This window comes from Mya arenaria, chromosome 5 (genome assembly GCF_026914265.1).
Source record: "Mya arenaria isolate MELC-2E11 chromosome 5, ASM2691426v1".
NCBI lineage: Eukaryota > Metazoa > Mollusca > Bivalvia > Myida > Myidae > Mya > Mya arenaria.
Window position 1 is genome coordinate 2,891,472 of NC_069126.1, and position 17,748 is coordinate 2,909,219.

A 17,748-nucleotide genomic window follows, 5' to 3' on the forward strand; every position below is an offset into this window, starting at 1 on the left:
AAGTTTCGAAAAGTGCTCAAACCAAGCACCAGGAGAAACTATCGTTTATATTGCATTAAGTTACAGAGCCTTTCGGCCTTAGGCTTACTACGATTTTTAATAAGCTCATATATTGTCCTCTGGTATTGTAATTTATGACTTGAAACGCAAGATTTAAAATCAAGTTTAGCCTGCTTATACTCCAATAAATCAAAATTTTCGTTAGAAAGGCGGCTGTGTTAGAGGAGCATACCTAACCCACAAGGCGGCTGCGTTACAGGAGCATACCTACCCCACAAAGGCGACTGCGTTACAGGAGCATACCTACCCCACAAAGGCGGCTGCGTTACAGGAGCATATCTACCCCACAAAGGCGGCTGCGTTACAGGAGCATACCTACCCCACAAAGGCGACTGCGTTACAGGAGCATACCTACTCCACAAAGGCGGCTGCGTTATAGGAGCATATCTACCCAACAAAGGCGGCTGCGTTATAGGAGCATAACTACCCCACAAAGGCGGCTGCGTTAGAGGAGCATACCTACCCCACAAAGGCGACTGCGTTACAGGAGCATACCTACCCCACAAAGGCGGCTGCGTTAGAGGAGCATACCTACCCCACAAAGGCGGCTGCGTTACAGGAGCATACCTACCCCACAAAGGCGGCTACGTTACAGGAGCATACCTACCCCACAAAGGCGGCTACGTTACAGGAGCATACCTACCCCACAAAGGCGGCTACGTTACAGGAGCATACCTACCCCACAAAGGCGGCTGTGTTAGAGGAGCATACCTACCCCACAAAGGCGGCTACGTTACAGGAGCATACCTACCCCACAAAGGCGGCTGCGTTATAGGAGTATATCTACCCAACAAAGGCGGCTGCGTTATAGGAGCATAACTTCCCCACAAAGGCGGCTGCGTTACAGGAGCATACCTACCCCACAAAGGCGGCTGCGTTAGAGGAGCATACCTAACCCACAAGGCGGCTGCGTTACAGGAGCATACCTACCCCACAAAGGCGACTGCGTTACAGGAGCATACCTACCCCACAAAGGCGACTGCGTTACAGGAGCATACCTACTCCACAAAGGCGGCTGCGTTATAGGAGCATATCTACCCAACAAAGGCGGCTGCGTTATAGGAGCATAACTACCCCACAAAGGCGGCTGCGTTAGAGGAGCATACCTACCCCACAAAGGCGACTGCGTTACAGGAGCATACCTACCCCCCAAAGGCGGCTGCGTTAGAGGAGCATACCTACCCCACAAAGGCGGCTGCGTTACAGGAGCATACCTACCCCACAAAGGCGGCTACGTTACAGGAGCATACCTACCCCACAAAGGCGGCTACGTTACAGGAGCATACCTACCCCACAAAGGCGGCTACGTTACAGGAGCATACCTACCCCACAAAGGCGGCTGCGTTATAGGAGTATATCTACCCAACAAAGGCGGCTGCGTTATAGGAGCATAACTTCCCCACAAAGGCGGCTGCGTTACAGGAGCATACCTACCCCACAAAGGCGGCTGCGTTATAGGAGCATAACTTCCCCACAAAGGCGGCTGCGTTAGAGGAGCATACCTCCCCCATTAAGGCGGCTGCATTAGAGGAGCATACCTACCCCACAAAGGCGGTTACGTTAGAGGAGCATACCTACCCCACAAAGGCGGCTGCGTTACAGGAGCATACCTACCCCACAAAGACGGCTGCATTAGAGGAGTATACCTACCCCACAAAGGCGGCTGCGTTACAGGAGCATACCTACCACACAAAGCCGGCTGCGTTACAGGAGCATACCTACCCCCCAAAGCCGGCTGCATTAGAGGAGCATACCTACCCCACAAAGGCGGCTGCGTTAGAGGAGCATACCTACCCCACAAAGGCGGCTGCGTTAGAGGAGCATACCTACCCCACAAAGCCGGCTGCGTTACAGGAGCATACCTACCCCACAAAGGCGGCTGCGTTAGAGGAGCATATCTACCCCACAAAGGCGGCTGCGTTAGAGGAGCATACCTACCCAACAAAGGCGGCTGCGTTAGAGGAGCATACCTACCCCACAAAGGCGACTGCGTTAGAGGAGCATTCCTCCCCCATAAAGCCGGCTGCGTTAGAGGAGCATACCTCCCCCATAAAGCCGGCTGCGTTAGAGGAACATACCTATCCCACAAAGACGGCTGCGTTACAGGAGCATACCTACCCCACAAAGGCGGCTGCGTTACAGGAGCATACCTACCCAATAAAGCCGGCTGCGTTAGAGGAGCATAACTACCCCACAAATACGGCTGCGTTAGAGGAGCATACCTACCCCACAAAGGCGGCTGCGTTATAGGAGCATACCTACCCCACAAAGGCGGCTGCGTTACAGGAGCATACCTACCCCACAAAGGCGGCTACGTTACAGGAGCATACCTACCCCACAAAGGCGGCTGCGTTATAGGAGTATATCTACCCCACAAAGGCGGCTGCGTTATAGGAGCATAACTACCCCACAAAGGCGGCTGCGTTAGAGGAGCATACCTACCCCACAAAGGCGGCTGCGTTATAGGAGCATATCTATCCAACAAAGGCGGCTACGTTATAGGAGCATAACTTCCCCACAAAGGCGGCTGCGTGAGAGGAGCATACCTACCCCATAAAGCCGGCTGCATTAGAGGAGCATACCTACCCCACAAAGGCGGTTACGTTAGAGGAGCATACCTACCCCACAAAGGCGGCTGCGTTACAGGAGCATACCTACCCCACAAAGACGGCTGCGTTACAGGAGCATACCTACCCCACAAAGACGGCTGCATTAGAGGAACATACCTACCCCACAAAGACGGCTGCATTAGAGGAGCATACCTCCCCCACAAAGCCGGCTGCGTTAGAGGAGCATACCTATCCCACAAAGACGGCTGCGTTACAGGAGCATACCTACCCCACAAAGGCGGCTACGTTACAGGAGCATACCTACCCCACAAAGGCGGCTACGTTAGAGGAGCATACCTACCCCACAAAGGTGGCTGCGTTACAGGAGCATACCTACCCCACAAAGGCGGCTACGTTACAGGAGCATACCTACCCCACAAAGGCGGCTACGTTAGAGGAGCATACCTACCCCACAAAGGCGGCTGCGTTACAGGAGCATACCTACCCCACAAAGGCGGCTGCGTTACAGGAGCATACCTACCCCAAAAAGGCGGCTGCGTTACAGGAGCATACCTACCCCACAAAGGCGGCTACGTTATAGGAGCATACCTTCCCCACAAAGGCGGCTGCGTTACAGGAGCATTACTACCCCACAAAGGCGGCTGCGTAACAGGAGCATACCTACCCCACAAAGGCGGCTGCGTTATAGGAGCATATCTACCCAACAAAGGCGGCTACGTTATAGGAGCATAACTTCCCCACAAAGGCGGCTGCGTTAGAGGAGCATACCTCCCCCATTAAGCCGGCTGCATTAGAGGAGCATACCTACCCCACAAAGGCGGTTACGTTAGAGGAGCATACCTACCCCACAAAGACGGCTGCATTAGAGGAGCATACCTACCCCACAAAGGCAGCTGCGTTAGAGGAGCATACCTACCCAACAAAGGCGGCTGCGTTAGAGGAGCATACCTACCCCACAAAGCCGGCTGCGTTACAGGAGCATACCTACCCCACAAAGGCGGCTGCGTCAGAGGAGCATATCTACCTCACAAAGGCGGCTGCGTTAGAGGAGCATACCAACCCAACAAAGGCGGCTGCGTTAGAGGAGCATACCTACCCCACAAAGGCGACTGCGTTAGAGGAGCATACCTCCCCCATAAAGCCGGCTGCGTTAGAGGAGCATACCTCCCCCATAAAGCCGGCTGCGTTAGAGGAGCATACCTACCCCACAAAGACGGCTGCATTAGAGGAGCATACCTACCCCACAAAGGCGGCTGCGTTACAGGAGCATACCTACCCCACAAAGGCGGCTGCGTTAGAGGAGCATACCTACCCCACAAAGGCGACTGTGTTAGAGGAGCATACCCCCCCCCCCCATAAAGCCGGCTGCGTTAGAGGAGCATACCTACCCCACAAAGGCGGCTGCGTTAGAGGAGCATACCTACCCCACAAAGGCGACTGTGTTAGAGGAGCATACCTCCCCCATAAAGCCGGCTGCGTTAGAGTAACATAACTACCCCACAAAGGCGGCTGCGTTAGAGGAGCATATCTACCCCACAAAGGCGACTGTACCCCACAAAGGCGACTGCGTTAGAGGAGCATACCTACCCCACAAAGGCGACTGCGTTAGAGGTGCATACCTACCCCACAAAGGCGACTACGTTACAGGAGCATACCTACCCCACAAAGGCGGCTACGTTACAGGAGCATACCTACCTCAAAACGGCGACTGTACCCCACAAAGGCGACTGCGTTATAGGAGCATACCTACCCCACAAAAGCGACTGCGTTAGAGGAGCATACCTACCACATACAGGCGGTTGCATTAGAGGAGCATACCTACCCCACAAAGGCGGCTGTGTTACAGGAGCATACCTACCCCACAAAGCCGGCTGCGTTACAGGAGCATACCTACCCCACAAAGACGGCTGCATTAGAGGAGCATACCTACCCCATAAAGACGGCTGCATTAGAGGAGCATACCTACCCCATAAAGCCGGCTGCATTTGAGGAGCATACCTTTTACACAAAGGCGACTGCGTTAGAGGAGCATACCTACCCAACAAAGGCGGCTGCATTACAGGAACATACCTACCCAACAAAGGCGGCTGCGTTACAGGAGCATACCTACCCCACAAAGGCGGCTGCATTACAGGAACATACCTACCCCACAAAGGCGGCTGCATTACAGGAGCATACCTTCTATTTATTTTTAAAAGCTCAGTATCAATTGCGCTTGATCGAAATACGTCTGTAAATAAATTAATAGTACATTGTACTGCCAATGTTAAAATCTAATAACGTTATCAATGTGTCAAACATGGTATTAAATTTAAGCGTGAAATTTGCAACATATCTTTCCGCTTTAATAGTACTATCCCACGCGAACTTTTCGGGCACCGATAGTATAATTGATGCCCTATTTTAACTCAAATCAACAGTAGTAATTACTCATTATGTTATGACCGGGAAGTGGACAGATTCGTCCCTTTCAACAATAGTAAAATATGATACATAGTCCAAAAGCTGTTTATGCAATATTATAGTCAACCAAGGATGCCCCTTCCCCGGCGGTACGTGTTATAGTCCCCAGTACATCGTCGAAAAGTCTGCCATTATTGGTGTGTGCCCTGATACGGGCATTTCAGTTAAAACTTATCAACAGAATGATACCCACAAACACTGAATACCCATTAAAATGCCAATTTTCAAATTCGAGTTAACATGTTAATGCAACTTGTGTTCCAGAATTAAGGTTACATTATAATATATATTTTAAACAGCAATTAAAGAATGTAAGTAGCAATATGTAATTGTGAACTACAGCTTACTTGGTATAGTAGCTAGTGTAGTTGGTATTTTCCATACATATTACATTTTTGTTTTTACTTGAGTTTGCTAGAAACAATCTTTGGAAAAAGAATATTTACACATTGAGCATTAGCAAGAGGGACCCGGGCTGTTTAGGTGCGGATCAGCCTTCTTAATCCTAGGTAGTTTTGATACTTTGGGAGGCTGTTCCATACCGGACTGGCTGTTCCATACATGTACCCGACTGACCTGACTATTTCAATCCAATGATTTTTACGGTTTGCTTTCTATTGTTCACGAACTTCAAACTGTATAACGAATCTGAATCATTTCATTTAATTTGATCTCAATCTTATATGTTGAATTCTTAAATAGCCATTTGTAATCTCATATTTTTATTGTATTCGTTCAAGATTGTGCTGCCCGATTTTACCGCTTTCAACAATAGACATGTATACCCAAGGGAGGCATATCACCAATAATTGATTCCTTGACGGTTACGAATTGACTAACATAATGGTTACGAAATAACCAAATTTGAGCAGTTAAGGTATGGCGTCACCATTGCGTCATATGTACTTCTGTTGTGTGGAAAATTCTCAATAAAAAAATAATGTTCTTTTGACTGATAGACATGTTTTCACATGCTCAATACACTGTAAATAAAAAATATCATTATTTCTGAAACTTTTATACCTTGAGTATCTATTATTGCTTGAATTATCATTTAGAATAGAGATTTAAGCATAAACTGCTGCCCTATAGTTGAAAGGTCATTTTGGAAGAACTGTCATGGCAGACTGTGCAATTTTTAGAGTTTGTTTTTTAAGTGGAGAGATTTTTCTTAGGAATAACTTGACCCCCCCCCCCCTTTTATTGGCTTAAAAGGTAATTAAAAGCTTGTACTTTAAGAATATATATGTTTATTATAGTCTGCATTCGCTCGAAATGCCTTTAAATGTTGTCTAAAAATAATCATTTCACATTGAATTATAGAGGAAATGACAATGGTGGTGTGTAACCTTAAGAAATGGAAAGGTTACGAAAAGACCGCGGTTACATTCCACTAATATCGTCACATTAGTTTCGATTCGCCACATAAGTTTCGATTCACCATGTCATTTGCCTGTCAGAAAAATAGTTATTTAAAGGAGGTAAGTTGATTAAAAGTCCGTAAACATTGAATATGAAAATATATTTAAAGCACAAATTCACTATTCAACTTATAATACGATCAATATCCTCAGTATATATGAGAATGTATTTAGACCTCGCGAAAACGGATGACAAAACTTCTGAGGCTACCGACAACTCTTTTTTTAAATATCTTAACGTTTTACCTATTCATTTGATTAATTACTGAATGTGTGTGCATTATTTTATTGATATGTTTTCTATCAGTTTGACACAGTCGTGAAAAGCTGTGTTCAAAGTGAACTGAAGACAGGCAAGAAGGATGTTGTTCAGGGTTTCGAAGTCATCCTAGAAGACACAATATTGTTTCCTGAGGGAGGCGGACAGGTGATAAAATATTTTGTTATATTTAATAGAGCTTATCTTATATCATTAGCTGATCTTTTAGCTTTTAACCAGGGGCGGCTCCAGGAATCCAGAAATTGGCATTTGAGGGGGCGTATCTTAGGGGCGCAACCTTTTGACGTGCGACCCTCCCTCAGAACGGAAAGTATATGGCATACACTGTTTCGATTGGGATGGTCTCCAGCAAGAATATTTTAACAATTTGTAGTTGGAAATGATGCATTTTGGCCGTTCTTTCTTTTTCTCTGATATTGCCATAAAAGTAAACTTGGACGATTTAGAGGGTGCGTGCGCCAGCTGCGCCCCCCTCATAATTTGCTAGTGCAAACAGGCTGTAATTAATTCTTCCTAAAATTTGTTTTTAAAGGAAATCTTTCAAGTTTGTCGTGTGTGTGAGTAAGAACCAGCCACCTGGTTACATGTAGCTCAGTACGTTAGAGCACCATGCTAGTGTACCAGTGGTTATGGGTTTAAGCCCCACACCAGGCACAGATCCTCCCAGAATTACTTCACTGGTGTCGGAAGTAAAAGGCAAAACTAACTGGATTGGCCTTAAAGGTGAATCAAGTAAGGAGCGTACATTGTATAATGTGTTGGTAAGAACCAGCCACCCAGTTAGCTTAGTTGGTTAGATCGTCATGCTAGTCTTTCGCCAGCCATGGGTTAGAGCCCAACAGCGGGCACATTTTTCCTCCTAGGATTATTTTTAGCGGATAGAAATCAATATTTTTATGAGTAATGTTAGCCAAATGTTTGTATTAGTGGTTATACATCATCAACACTTTTGATTAGGGCTGTTATTGTTAACAGTTCATTATTATTTTAAATGAGACAGAAAAATTTCAATTTCTATTTTATTGACTAAAGTCTATTTTATTGCGTTAAAAAAAGTGTCTGTCAATCGCTTATTTAGTTTCATCCCTCTCAATTATACATATTTAGATTAATAACAGATGTTTGTTTTTTCCAGCCAGATGACAGAGGAACGGTATGTACCCATTTACTCAGTAACAATAAGACCGACATCGCTAGACATATGTGCAGGTTAACAGTCTTCACTAAGTTTCAAGTTTAAAGGAACTTTGTATGAAATATTATGAAAAAATGGAAAAAAAATGTCTTGCCCTTTGAACGCATCTATCATAATGTTTTGTAAATAAAGAGGCTTTGCAGTTAAATAGACAAGATACAGTTATATAGACAAGATACAGTTATATAGACAAGATAGATACAGTTAAATAGGCAAGATACAGTTATATAGACAAGATACAGTTAAATAGACAAGATACAGTTATATAGACAAGATACAGTTATATAGACAAGATACAGTTATATAGACAAGATACAGTTAAATAGGCAAGATACAGTTATATAGACAAGATACAGTTAAATAGACAAGATACAGTTATATAGACAAGATACAGTTATATAGAAAAGATACAGACAAAGTACAGTTAAATAGACAAGATACAGTTATATAACTCACACTTCTTTATTATTGTGTCATGCCTTTTATGATAATTCTGTACACAGATTAATGAAGTCCCTGTTCTGCGGGTCACACGGAGAGGGGCGGAGGCCGTACACTTTGTAACCAAGGCAATAGAGGCTGGCACATCGGTGCACATGGTGGTTGACTGGGTGCGCAGGTTCGATCACATGCAGCAGCACTCTGGACAGCACCTCATCACCGCTGTTACTGAGACCTTGTATGGCTGGCCAACAACAACATGGTTGGTACTGTCAAGTAGTGTTAAAGGATTGCTCAGGCATAGTGAAAGACTTACAGCTTTTAGTAACCTGGCCCCAATTTCTCGAAACTTCTTAAGTCTCTTATAACAGGATTAAGCTAATCTCACTATTTTTGTTGTTCTATAAAATGTGTTATATTTACTTCTTCAAGAATTTTTAGAAATTATGTAGGAAAAATCTGTATGATTAACAGAATAAACCATTTTTCATTTATCAAAATCCATTTTCAGTATGTTTTTTGGCTAATTGAAATAAGCGACTTAAGCCTGTTAAGCTTAAGAAGTTTCGAGAAATTGGGGCCAGTCATGTAACTAATTTTCCACATTTCTTGTTCATTGTCTAGAGAATTTGGCAAGAAACATTCAGACCCCATCAAATTTTTCCACACTTGGCTTGTTGATCATACAGGTTTTATGAAATGTTGTTGCTGATTTTTAGTGATATATTATACAAGTCTTACTCAGTCATTGTACATGTACTTTTAAAATAAAATCATAAACAACTTTACAGACAACAAAATCTATGGTTTGTATTTTTATCTTCTTCTGATTAAGATATTAAGTCTTAAACTCTTTGTTACCAACATTAAACTCCGAGCATACTGTACCATGTGTTACATGTATCTGTGTTTATTTAGGAACCTTGGTGAGAAGACATCTTTCATTGAACTAGACACACCCAAAATGACGGAAGAACAGATGCAAACCCTGGAATCTGAGATCAACAAGACTATCAGACAGGGCGTAAAAGTTTTCCCCACCCTCTATGAGAACAAGGATGACCCCGCTCTGGCTGAGGCACGTTGCAGGGGTTTACCAGATGACCATGAAGGGCCCGTCAGAGTTCTCGCAATAGAGGGGATAGACTCCTGTCTCTGCTGTGGAACACATGTAACCAATGTTACAGATTTACAGGTATGTGGAACACATGTAGCCAATGTTACAGATTTACAGGTATGTGAAACACATGTAACCAATGTTACAGATTTACAGGTATGTGGAACACATGTAACCAATGTTACAGATTTACAGGTACAAATATAAGTGTATGTATATTTTAACTTAGGAGTACTTTAAGTGTGTTTTTTATTGATTTCATCTACTCCAGGTTGTAAAACTGCTGTTGACAGAAAAGGGAAAGAGGAAGAACTCCATCAACCTGCACTTTGTATGTGGTGACCGGGTGTTGCAGTATCTGGGCAGGGCCGTGCAAGTGGAACGCTCTCTAAACGTGCTGCTCAAGTAAGCCTCAGTTAAAGGTTTATAAATTAAGCTCAGCTATGCTTTGATAAAAATAACAACTGAGGTATGATTATGCATTGGTAATTATGTAACGGCTGAACAGTTCATTATTAAACTAGGGTTAAATTGAAGTATACTTTTTTACATTGTGTGTTAAACAAATTGTGCTTTTTATCTTCAGAAGGTACACGCATATGCATATATGGTCACTTCATTAGGTTTTATAATTTATTCAAACAAGAAAATGATGAAATTTCTTGGTCCTTCATTTTTGTGAATAGGGGACCCCTAGAACAACATTTTGAGCTGGCAGAGAAGGCAGTAAAAGGATATAAAAACTCAAATAAGGTAAGTCACATTATTGAAGCATTAGACTTCCTTTTTCATATTTTTTATAGATATATTTGTTTCTGAAGATAAGTACTCATTAAAAGATTTGTCCATTCTAAAACAGGCTGTCACACTCTGCTGATGTATGTGTAACTATGGGGTGGGAGTCTCATGTTAATGCTGATGTATGTGTAACTATTGGGTGGGAGTCTCAATGTTAATGCTGATGTATTTGTAACTATGGGGTGGGAGTCTCATGTTAATGCTGATGTATGTGTAACTATGGGGTGGGTGTCTCAATGTTAATGCTGAAGTATGTGTAACTATGGGCTGGGAGTCTCAATGTTAATGCTGATGTATGTGTAACTATGGGGTGGGAGTCTCAATGTTAATGCTGATGTATGTGTAATTATGGGGTGGGAGTCTCAATGTTAATGCTGATGTATGTGTAACTATGGGATGGGAGTCTTAATGTTAATGCTGATGTATGTGTAACTATTGGATGATAGTCTTAATGTTAATGCTGATGTATGTGTAACTATTGGTTGGGAGTCTTAATGTTAATGATGATGTATGTGTAACTATTGAGTGGGAGTCTTAATGTTAATGCTGATGTATGTGTAACTATGGGGTGGGAGTCTCAATGTTAATGCTGATGTAAGTGTAACTATGGGGTGGGAGTCTTAATGTTAATGCTGATGTATGTGTAACTATTGGGTGGGAGTCTCAATGTTAATGCTGTTGTATGTGTAACTATGGGGTGGGAGTCTCAATGTTTATGCTGATGTATGTGTAACTATTGGGTGGGAGTCTTAATGTTAATGCTGATGTATGTGTAACTATTGGATGGTAGTCTTAATGTTAATGCTGATGTATGTGTAACTATTGGTTGGGAGTCTTAATGTTAATGATGATGTATGTGTAACTATTGAGTGGGAGTCTTAATGTTAATGCTGATGTATGTGTAACTATTAAGTGGGAGTCTTAATGTTAATGCTGATGTATGTGTAACTATTGGATGGGAGTCTTAATGTTAATGCTGATGTATGTGTAACTATGGGGTGGGAGTCTCAATGTTAATGCTGATGTATGTGTAATTATGGGGTGGGAGTCTCAATGTTAATGCTGATGTATGTGTAACTATGGGATGGGAGTCTTAATGTTAATGCTGATGTATGTGTAACTATTGGTTGGGAGTCTTAATGTTAATGCTGATGTATGTGTAACTATTGAATGGTAGTCTTAATGTTAATGCTGATGTATGTGTAACTATTGGTTGGGAGTCTTAATGTTAATGATGATGTATGTGTTACTATTGAGTGGGAGTCTTAATGTTAATGCTGATGTATGTGTAACTATGGGGTGGGAGTCTCAATGTTAATGCTGATGTAAGTGTAACTATGGGGTGGGCGTCTCAATGTTAATGCTGATGTATGTGTAACTATTGGGTGGGAGTCTTAATGTTAATGCTGATGTATGTGTAACTATTGGATGGGAGTCTTAATGTTAATGCTGATGTATGTGTAACTATTGGTTGGGAGTCTTAATGTTAATGCTGATGTATGTGTAACTATTGGATGGTAGTCTTAATGTTAATGCTGATGTATGTGTAACTATTGGTTGGGAGTCTTAATGTTAATGATGATGTATGTGTAACTATTGAGTGGGAGTCTTAATGTTAATGCTGATGTATGTGTAACTATGGGGTGGGAGTCTCAATGTTAATGCTGATGTAAGTGTAACTATGGGGTGGGAGTCTTAATGTTAATGCTGATGTATGTGTAACTATTGGGTGGGAGTCTCAATGTTAATGCTGTTGTATGTGTAACTATGGGGTGGGAGTCTTAATGTTAATGCTTATGTATGTGTAACTATTGGTTGGGAGTCTTAAAGTTAATGATGATGTATGTGTAACTATTAAGTGGGAGTCTTAATGTTAATGCTGATTTATGTGTAACTATTGGATGGGAGTCTTAATGTTAATGCTGATGTATGTGTAACTATGGGGTGGGAGTCTCAATGTTAATGTTGATGTAAGTGTAATTATGGGGTGGGAGTCTTAATGTTAATGCTGATGTATGTGTAACTATGGGGTGGGAGTCTCAATGTTAATGCTGATGTATGTGTAACTATTGGGTGGGAGTCTTTATGTTAATGCTGATGTATGTGTTACTATTAAGTGGGAGTCTTAATGTTAATGCTGATTTATGTGTAACTATTGGATGGTAGTCTTAATGTTAATGCTGATGTATGTGTAACTATTGGTTGGGAGTCTTAATGTTAATGATGATGTATGTGTTACTATTGAGTGGGAGTCTTAATGTTAATGCTGATGTATGTGTAACTATGGGGTGGGAGTCTCAATGTTAATGCTGATGTAAGTGTAACTATGGGGTGGGCGTCTCAATGTTAATGCTGATGTATGTGTAACTATTGGGTGGGAGTCTTAATGTTAATGCTGATGTATGTGTAACTATTGGATGGGAGTCTTAATGTTAATGCTGATGTATGTGTAACTATTGGTTGGGAGTCTTAATGTTAATGCTGATGTATGTGTAACTATTGGATGGTAGTCTTAATGTTAATGCTGATGTATGTGTAACTATTGGTTGGGAGTCTTAATGTTAATGATGATGTATGTGTAACTATTGAGTGGGAGTCTTAATGTTAATGCTGATGTATGTGTAACTATGGGGTGGGAGTCTCAATGTTAATGCTGATGTAAGTGTAACTATGGGGTGGGAGTCTTAATGTTAATGCTGATGTATGTGTAACTATTGGGTGGGAGTCTCAATGTTAATGCTGTTGTATGTGTAACTATGGGGTGGGAGTCTCAATGTTTATGCTGATGAATGTGTAACTATTGGGTGGGAGTCTTAATATTAATGCTGATGTATGTGTAACTATGGGATGGGAGTCTTAATGTTAATGCTTATGTATGTGTAACTATTGGTTGGGAGTCTTAAAGTTAATGATGATGTATGTGTAACTATTAAGTGGGAGTCTTAATGTTAATGCTGATTTATGTGTAACTATTGGATGGGAGTCTTAATGTTAATGCTGATGTATGTGTAACTATGGGGTGGGAGTCTCAATGTTAATGTTGATGTAAGTGTAATTATGGGGTGGGAGTCTTAATGTTAATGCTGATGTATGTGTAACTATGGGGTGGGAGTCTCAATGTTAATGCTGATGTATGTGTAACTATTGGGTGGGAGTCTTTATGTTAATGCTGATGTATGTGTTACTATTAAGTGGGAGTCTTAATGTTAATGCTGATTTATGTGTAACTATTGGATGTGAGTCTTAATGTTAATGCTGATGTATGTGTAACTATGGGGTGGGAGTCTCAATGTTAATGCTGATGTATGTGTAACTATTGGATGGGAGTCTTAATGTTAATGCTGATGTATGTGTAACTATGGGGTGGGAGTCTCAATGTTAATGCTGATGTATGTGTAATTATGGGGAAGGAGTCTCAATGTTAATGCTGATGTATGTGAAACTATGAGGTGGGAGTCTCAATGTTAATGCTGATGTATGTGTAATTATGGGGTGGGAGTCTCAATGTTTATGCTGATGTATGTGTAACTATTGGGTGGGAGTCTTAATGTTAATGCTGATGTATGTGTAACTATGGGATGGTAGTCTTAATGTTAATGCTGATGTATGTGTAACTATTGGTTGGGAGTCTTAATGTTAATGATGATGTATGTGTAACTATTAAGTGGGAGTCTTAATGTTAATGCTGATTTATGTGTAACTATTGAATGGGAGTCTTAATGTTAATGCTGATGTTTGTGTAACTATGGGGTGGGAGTCTCAATGTTAATGCTGATGTATATGTAACTATTGGGTGGGAGTCTTAATGTTAATGCTGATGTATGTGTTACTATTAAGTGGGAGTCTTAATGTTAATGCTGATGTATGTGTAACTATTGGATGTGAGTCTTAATGTTAATGCTGATGTATGTGTAACTATGGGGTGGGAGTCTCAATGTTAATGTTGATGTTTGTGTAACTATTGGATGGGAGTCTTAATGTTAATGCTGATGTATGTGTAACTATGGGGTGGGAGTCTCAATGTTAATGCTGATGTATGTGTAATTATGGGGAAGGAGTCTCAATGTTAATGCTGATGTATGTGTAACTATTGGGTGGGAGTCTCAATGTTAATGCTGATGTATGTGTTACTATTGGGTGGGAGTCTTAATGTTAATGCTGATGTATGTGTAACTATGGGATGGGAGTCTTAATGTTAATGCTGATGTATGTGTAACTATTGGGTGGGAGTCTAAATGTTAATGCTGATGTATGTGTTACTGTTGGGTGGAAGTGTTAAAATAGTATTTGTGTTAAATTATTTCCAGACTGTACAAAATCTTCTGAGGGATGTGGCAAGCTTGGAGGCAGAGAAGTTTAGAAACCAGTCAGACAAGCCACCATACTTCATATGTCACAGAAAGGAGGGGGATATAGACTTCCTTAACACCCTTATCAAGGAACTGAATGACGAGGTATAGTATATTTATATATTTAGCTTAACTTTTCTGTTTTTGCATTTAATACAGACATTGCCATAGCTGGCATCTTCCACCTTGCTCATTATTAAAGCTGCACTCTCACAGATGTACCATTTTTACTACTTTTTTATTTTTTGTCTTGGAAAGAGCAAATGTTCCCATTAATTTCTGCAAATGAATGATTTAAGATTGCTGACAAAAGATCAGAGCATAGATTTTCATATTTCCGTTTGAAAATGAATGTTTTATGGCTTAAACTAACGGTTTAAGAAAAATGCATAAAACAACATTCTTTTAACTTGAATATAAAAATATGTGATACATTTTTTTGTCAGCAGTCATATATAACTGGTTTCCATGGATTTTAACAAAAATTGGCTCGTTCCAAGACAAAAATAAAAAAAGTTGTCAAAACGTTCAATCTGTGAGAGTGCAGCTTTAAAACACAACATTTAAACTATTCATGTATTACTTTTCGTAAGTAATGCAAGTGTAAGGAGTAACTTAATACCTGTTTAGTTATACTCCTTGACCACCTGATAAATCTGGATGACCATTGTTAAATGTTCGTTTTATAACAATCAAATATTATTAATGAAAATTCAATGCAAAATTTTAAAAAAAGTATATTGTTAGTAGTTGTTTAAAGTGTATCTCCATCCTCCTGAGCTGATTACGACCTGACAAAAGACACAATAAAGTCCGGAAAAAGTTAAACTTACATATTATACAAATGCTGAATTTTAAAAACACATCCCATATTTTTATGTTTCAGTCTTTATTGACTCTGGCGACAGCAGGAGAAGACAAGGCCCCAGGATTTGTTATGATGTCTGGCCCTGAGGAGATGGTGAAGGATCTTGGGCCAAAGTAGGTTTCATGTTTTCTATGTTTGTTTTATATGTTTGATGAACGTCTGGGTCATAGAGTAGCTAGTTAATAATGAATACTGGGAAATGATTTACCATTGCCACTCAGAAGAGGTAGAAACTAGAAATACTTGGCTATATATGTGAAATAATAGTGAACTTTCTGGAACGAGCACCAAACTAGGCCCAGTTGTTCTTCAAGTCATTCTGTTTCATTTAATGCCAGGAGACAAGGACGAGAGTCACTATCGCCTGAATTATTGAGGCCCTGACAGAGGGTCCCTTTTAAATTGTTTGATGTGTTCTAAATGCCATATTTCTAGATCCTTAAATACTTGACCTTCATCTTTTAGTTTGATTAAATGATGATTATAACTATGAGCTATAGATAGTAACCATAAAGGCATAAACAATCAAGGCTGTTCAGTTGATCCAATATGCTAGTCCTAACATGTTTTAAATGCTTGCAGGATAATGGAGCTACTGGAGGGTAAGGGAGGGTTCAGTAAGGGCAGATACCAGGGCAAGGCCAACAAGCTACAGAACAGGACCAAGGCTGCTCAGCTAGTACAAGAGGCTGCTAAAACCCTCAAACAGACCCCCAGCGAGCCTTAATAATGGAGTTATGTATTGACACACAGTATCAGAAGAATATGTGCTATTTGCTGTGATCTTTTAATTCATGTAAGAGAAATATCTAATTTAACAAATTGAAAAAATGTCGCCAAATTCAGTGAAAATACCTAATTGTTAAATAACCTCTCCATTTGAAAAAAAGAGGCACAATTTCGAATATTACGATCAACAATATCAACTCAAGTAAACTTTCAGCAAATTATCTTTAGACTTAATTGCTACTAATCTTACATTTTCCTAATAACCTTTCCTTTTAAACTCTAGGGAAGCTAGTGCATTTCCATGCATCCCTGGAATTAAAAAAATGGAAAACATTCATAATATTACGAGTGGGACATTCCATGAAGGACCATGATGACTTAGTCAAAATCACCTGGTTTAATATCAAAATCCCTTGGTGTAATATAAAAATCAGACCAAAATCCCCTGGGAAGCCTCTCAGAAATATGGCATGTATCTTGATGCATGAATTTGTTATATCTCCAAAGTTAAGATATTTCAATAGGCTACAATTTTAACCACTCATACAATAAAAAATGCAAAACTTTGTCACATGCTTGAAGTGATGTTCAGCTTTCATTGGTCCCATGTTTTTTCATGTTTGATTTGAACTGTAAAACAGCTTTTATTGGTGTTGTATGTGTTGATGTGTTTTTCTTGTGTGGGGTGGGGCAACATAGTCTACTAACTCCCTTTCCTTCTTTTTTTCTTGCCTTGTATGTATAATATACAGATTTATTATATATATATTAATGACCTTGTGTATATTAATGCTGTTTGCTCATGGGCCAAAGGCCGTTTGGCATTTGTATTAAACTATAGATCTATTTGTGATGTGATCACATGGCGTGGATGTTTTCCAATTGAAATATAATTTCATGTATATATGAATGTATGCTTACAGTAGTGTTGTTTTACTGTCAGACTCACAGACATGTTTCTCAGACTTATAGACAGATATAGTTGTGATGGACAAAAAATACAATCTGATGTTAATCATTGGTAAGTCTGTAAAATGTTGTGTTCAGTCACGTGTGTGGCTTGTTATGTTGTCAAATAGTCACAGTGGGGGTTCGATCTCGTATATTCAGTTCTTATTTAGGACTTTCAATTTCAAAAAAGAAACCTGAACATCAAGATATTGGGGTGGTTGTTTATGTATAGATGATGGAATAATTTCGTCATGAAGTTTTTCACATGACTTTTAACCACTTGTTGATGACTGTGTTGTTTTTATTTGTGTTTTTGTTTAATTAACACACACAATTGGAACTGTTTACATACTTTTGTCATGAATGGAATCTTTCTTATGACTTTTATCTTTGTTTTGATGGCTGTGTTTTCATGTCTGTCTCTTACAGAATAAACAGACAAAACAGTACAGTGTGTTATAATGAGAACATTGTCCCCATGAAGAGTTGGTATATTCTGATTATGT

At 40.6% G+C, this 17,748-nt stretch overlaps 1 protein-coding gene across 1 annotated transcript; it reads left to right on the plus strand.

The window, feature by feature from the left end:
* The first annotated feature begins 6,462 nt into the window (after positions 1-6,462).
* LOC128234557 (alanyl-tRNA editing protein Aarsd1-like) lies at positions 6,463-17,691 on the plus strand. The gene is made up of 10 exons (XM_052948837.1): positions 6,463-6,574; positions 6,822-6,941; positions 7,930-7,947; positions 8,493-8,692; positions 9,349-9,625; positions 9,819-9,952; positions 10,234-10,300; positions 14,653-14,799; positions 15,581-15,675; positions 16,145-17,691. Exons 1-10 carry the CDS (start codon positions 6,536-6,538, stop codon positions 16,287-16,289), a joined length of 1,242 nt encoding a protein of 413 aa, XP_052804797.1. The 5' UTR covers positions 6,463-6,535; the 3' UTR covers positions 16,290-17,691.
* Positions 17,692-17,748: the final 57 nt, after the last annotated feature.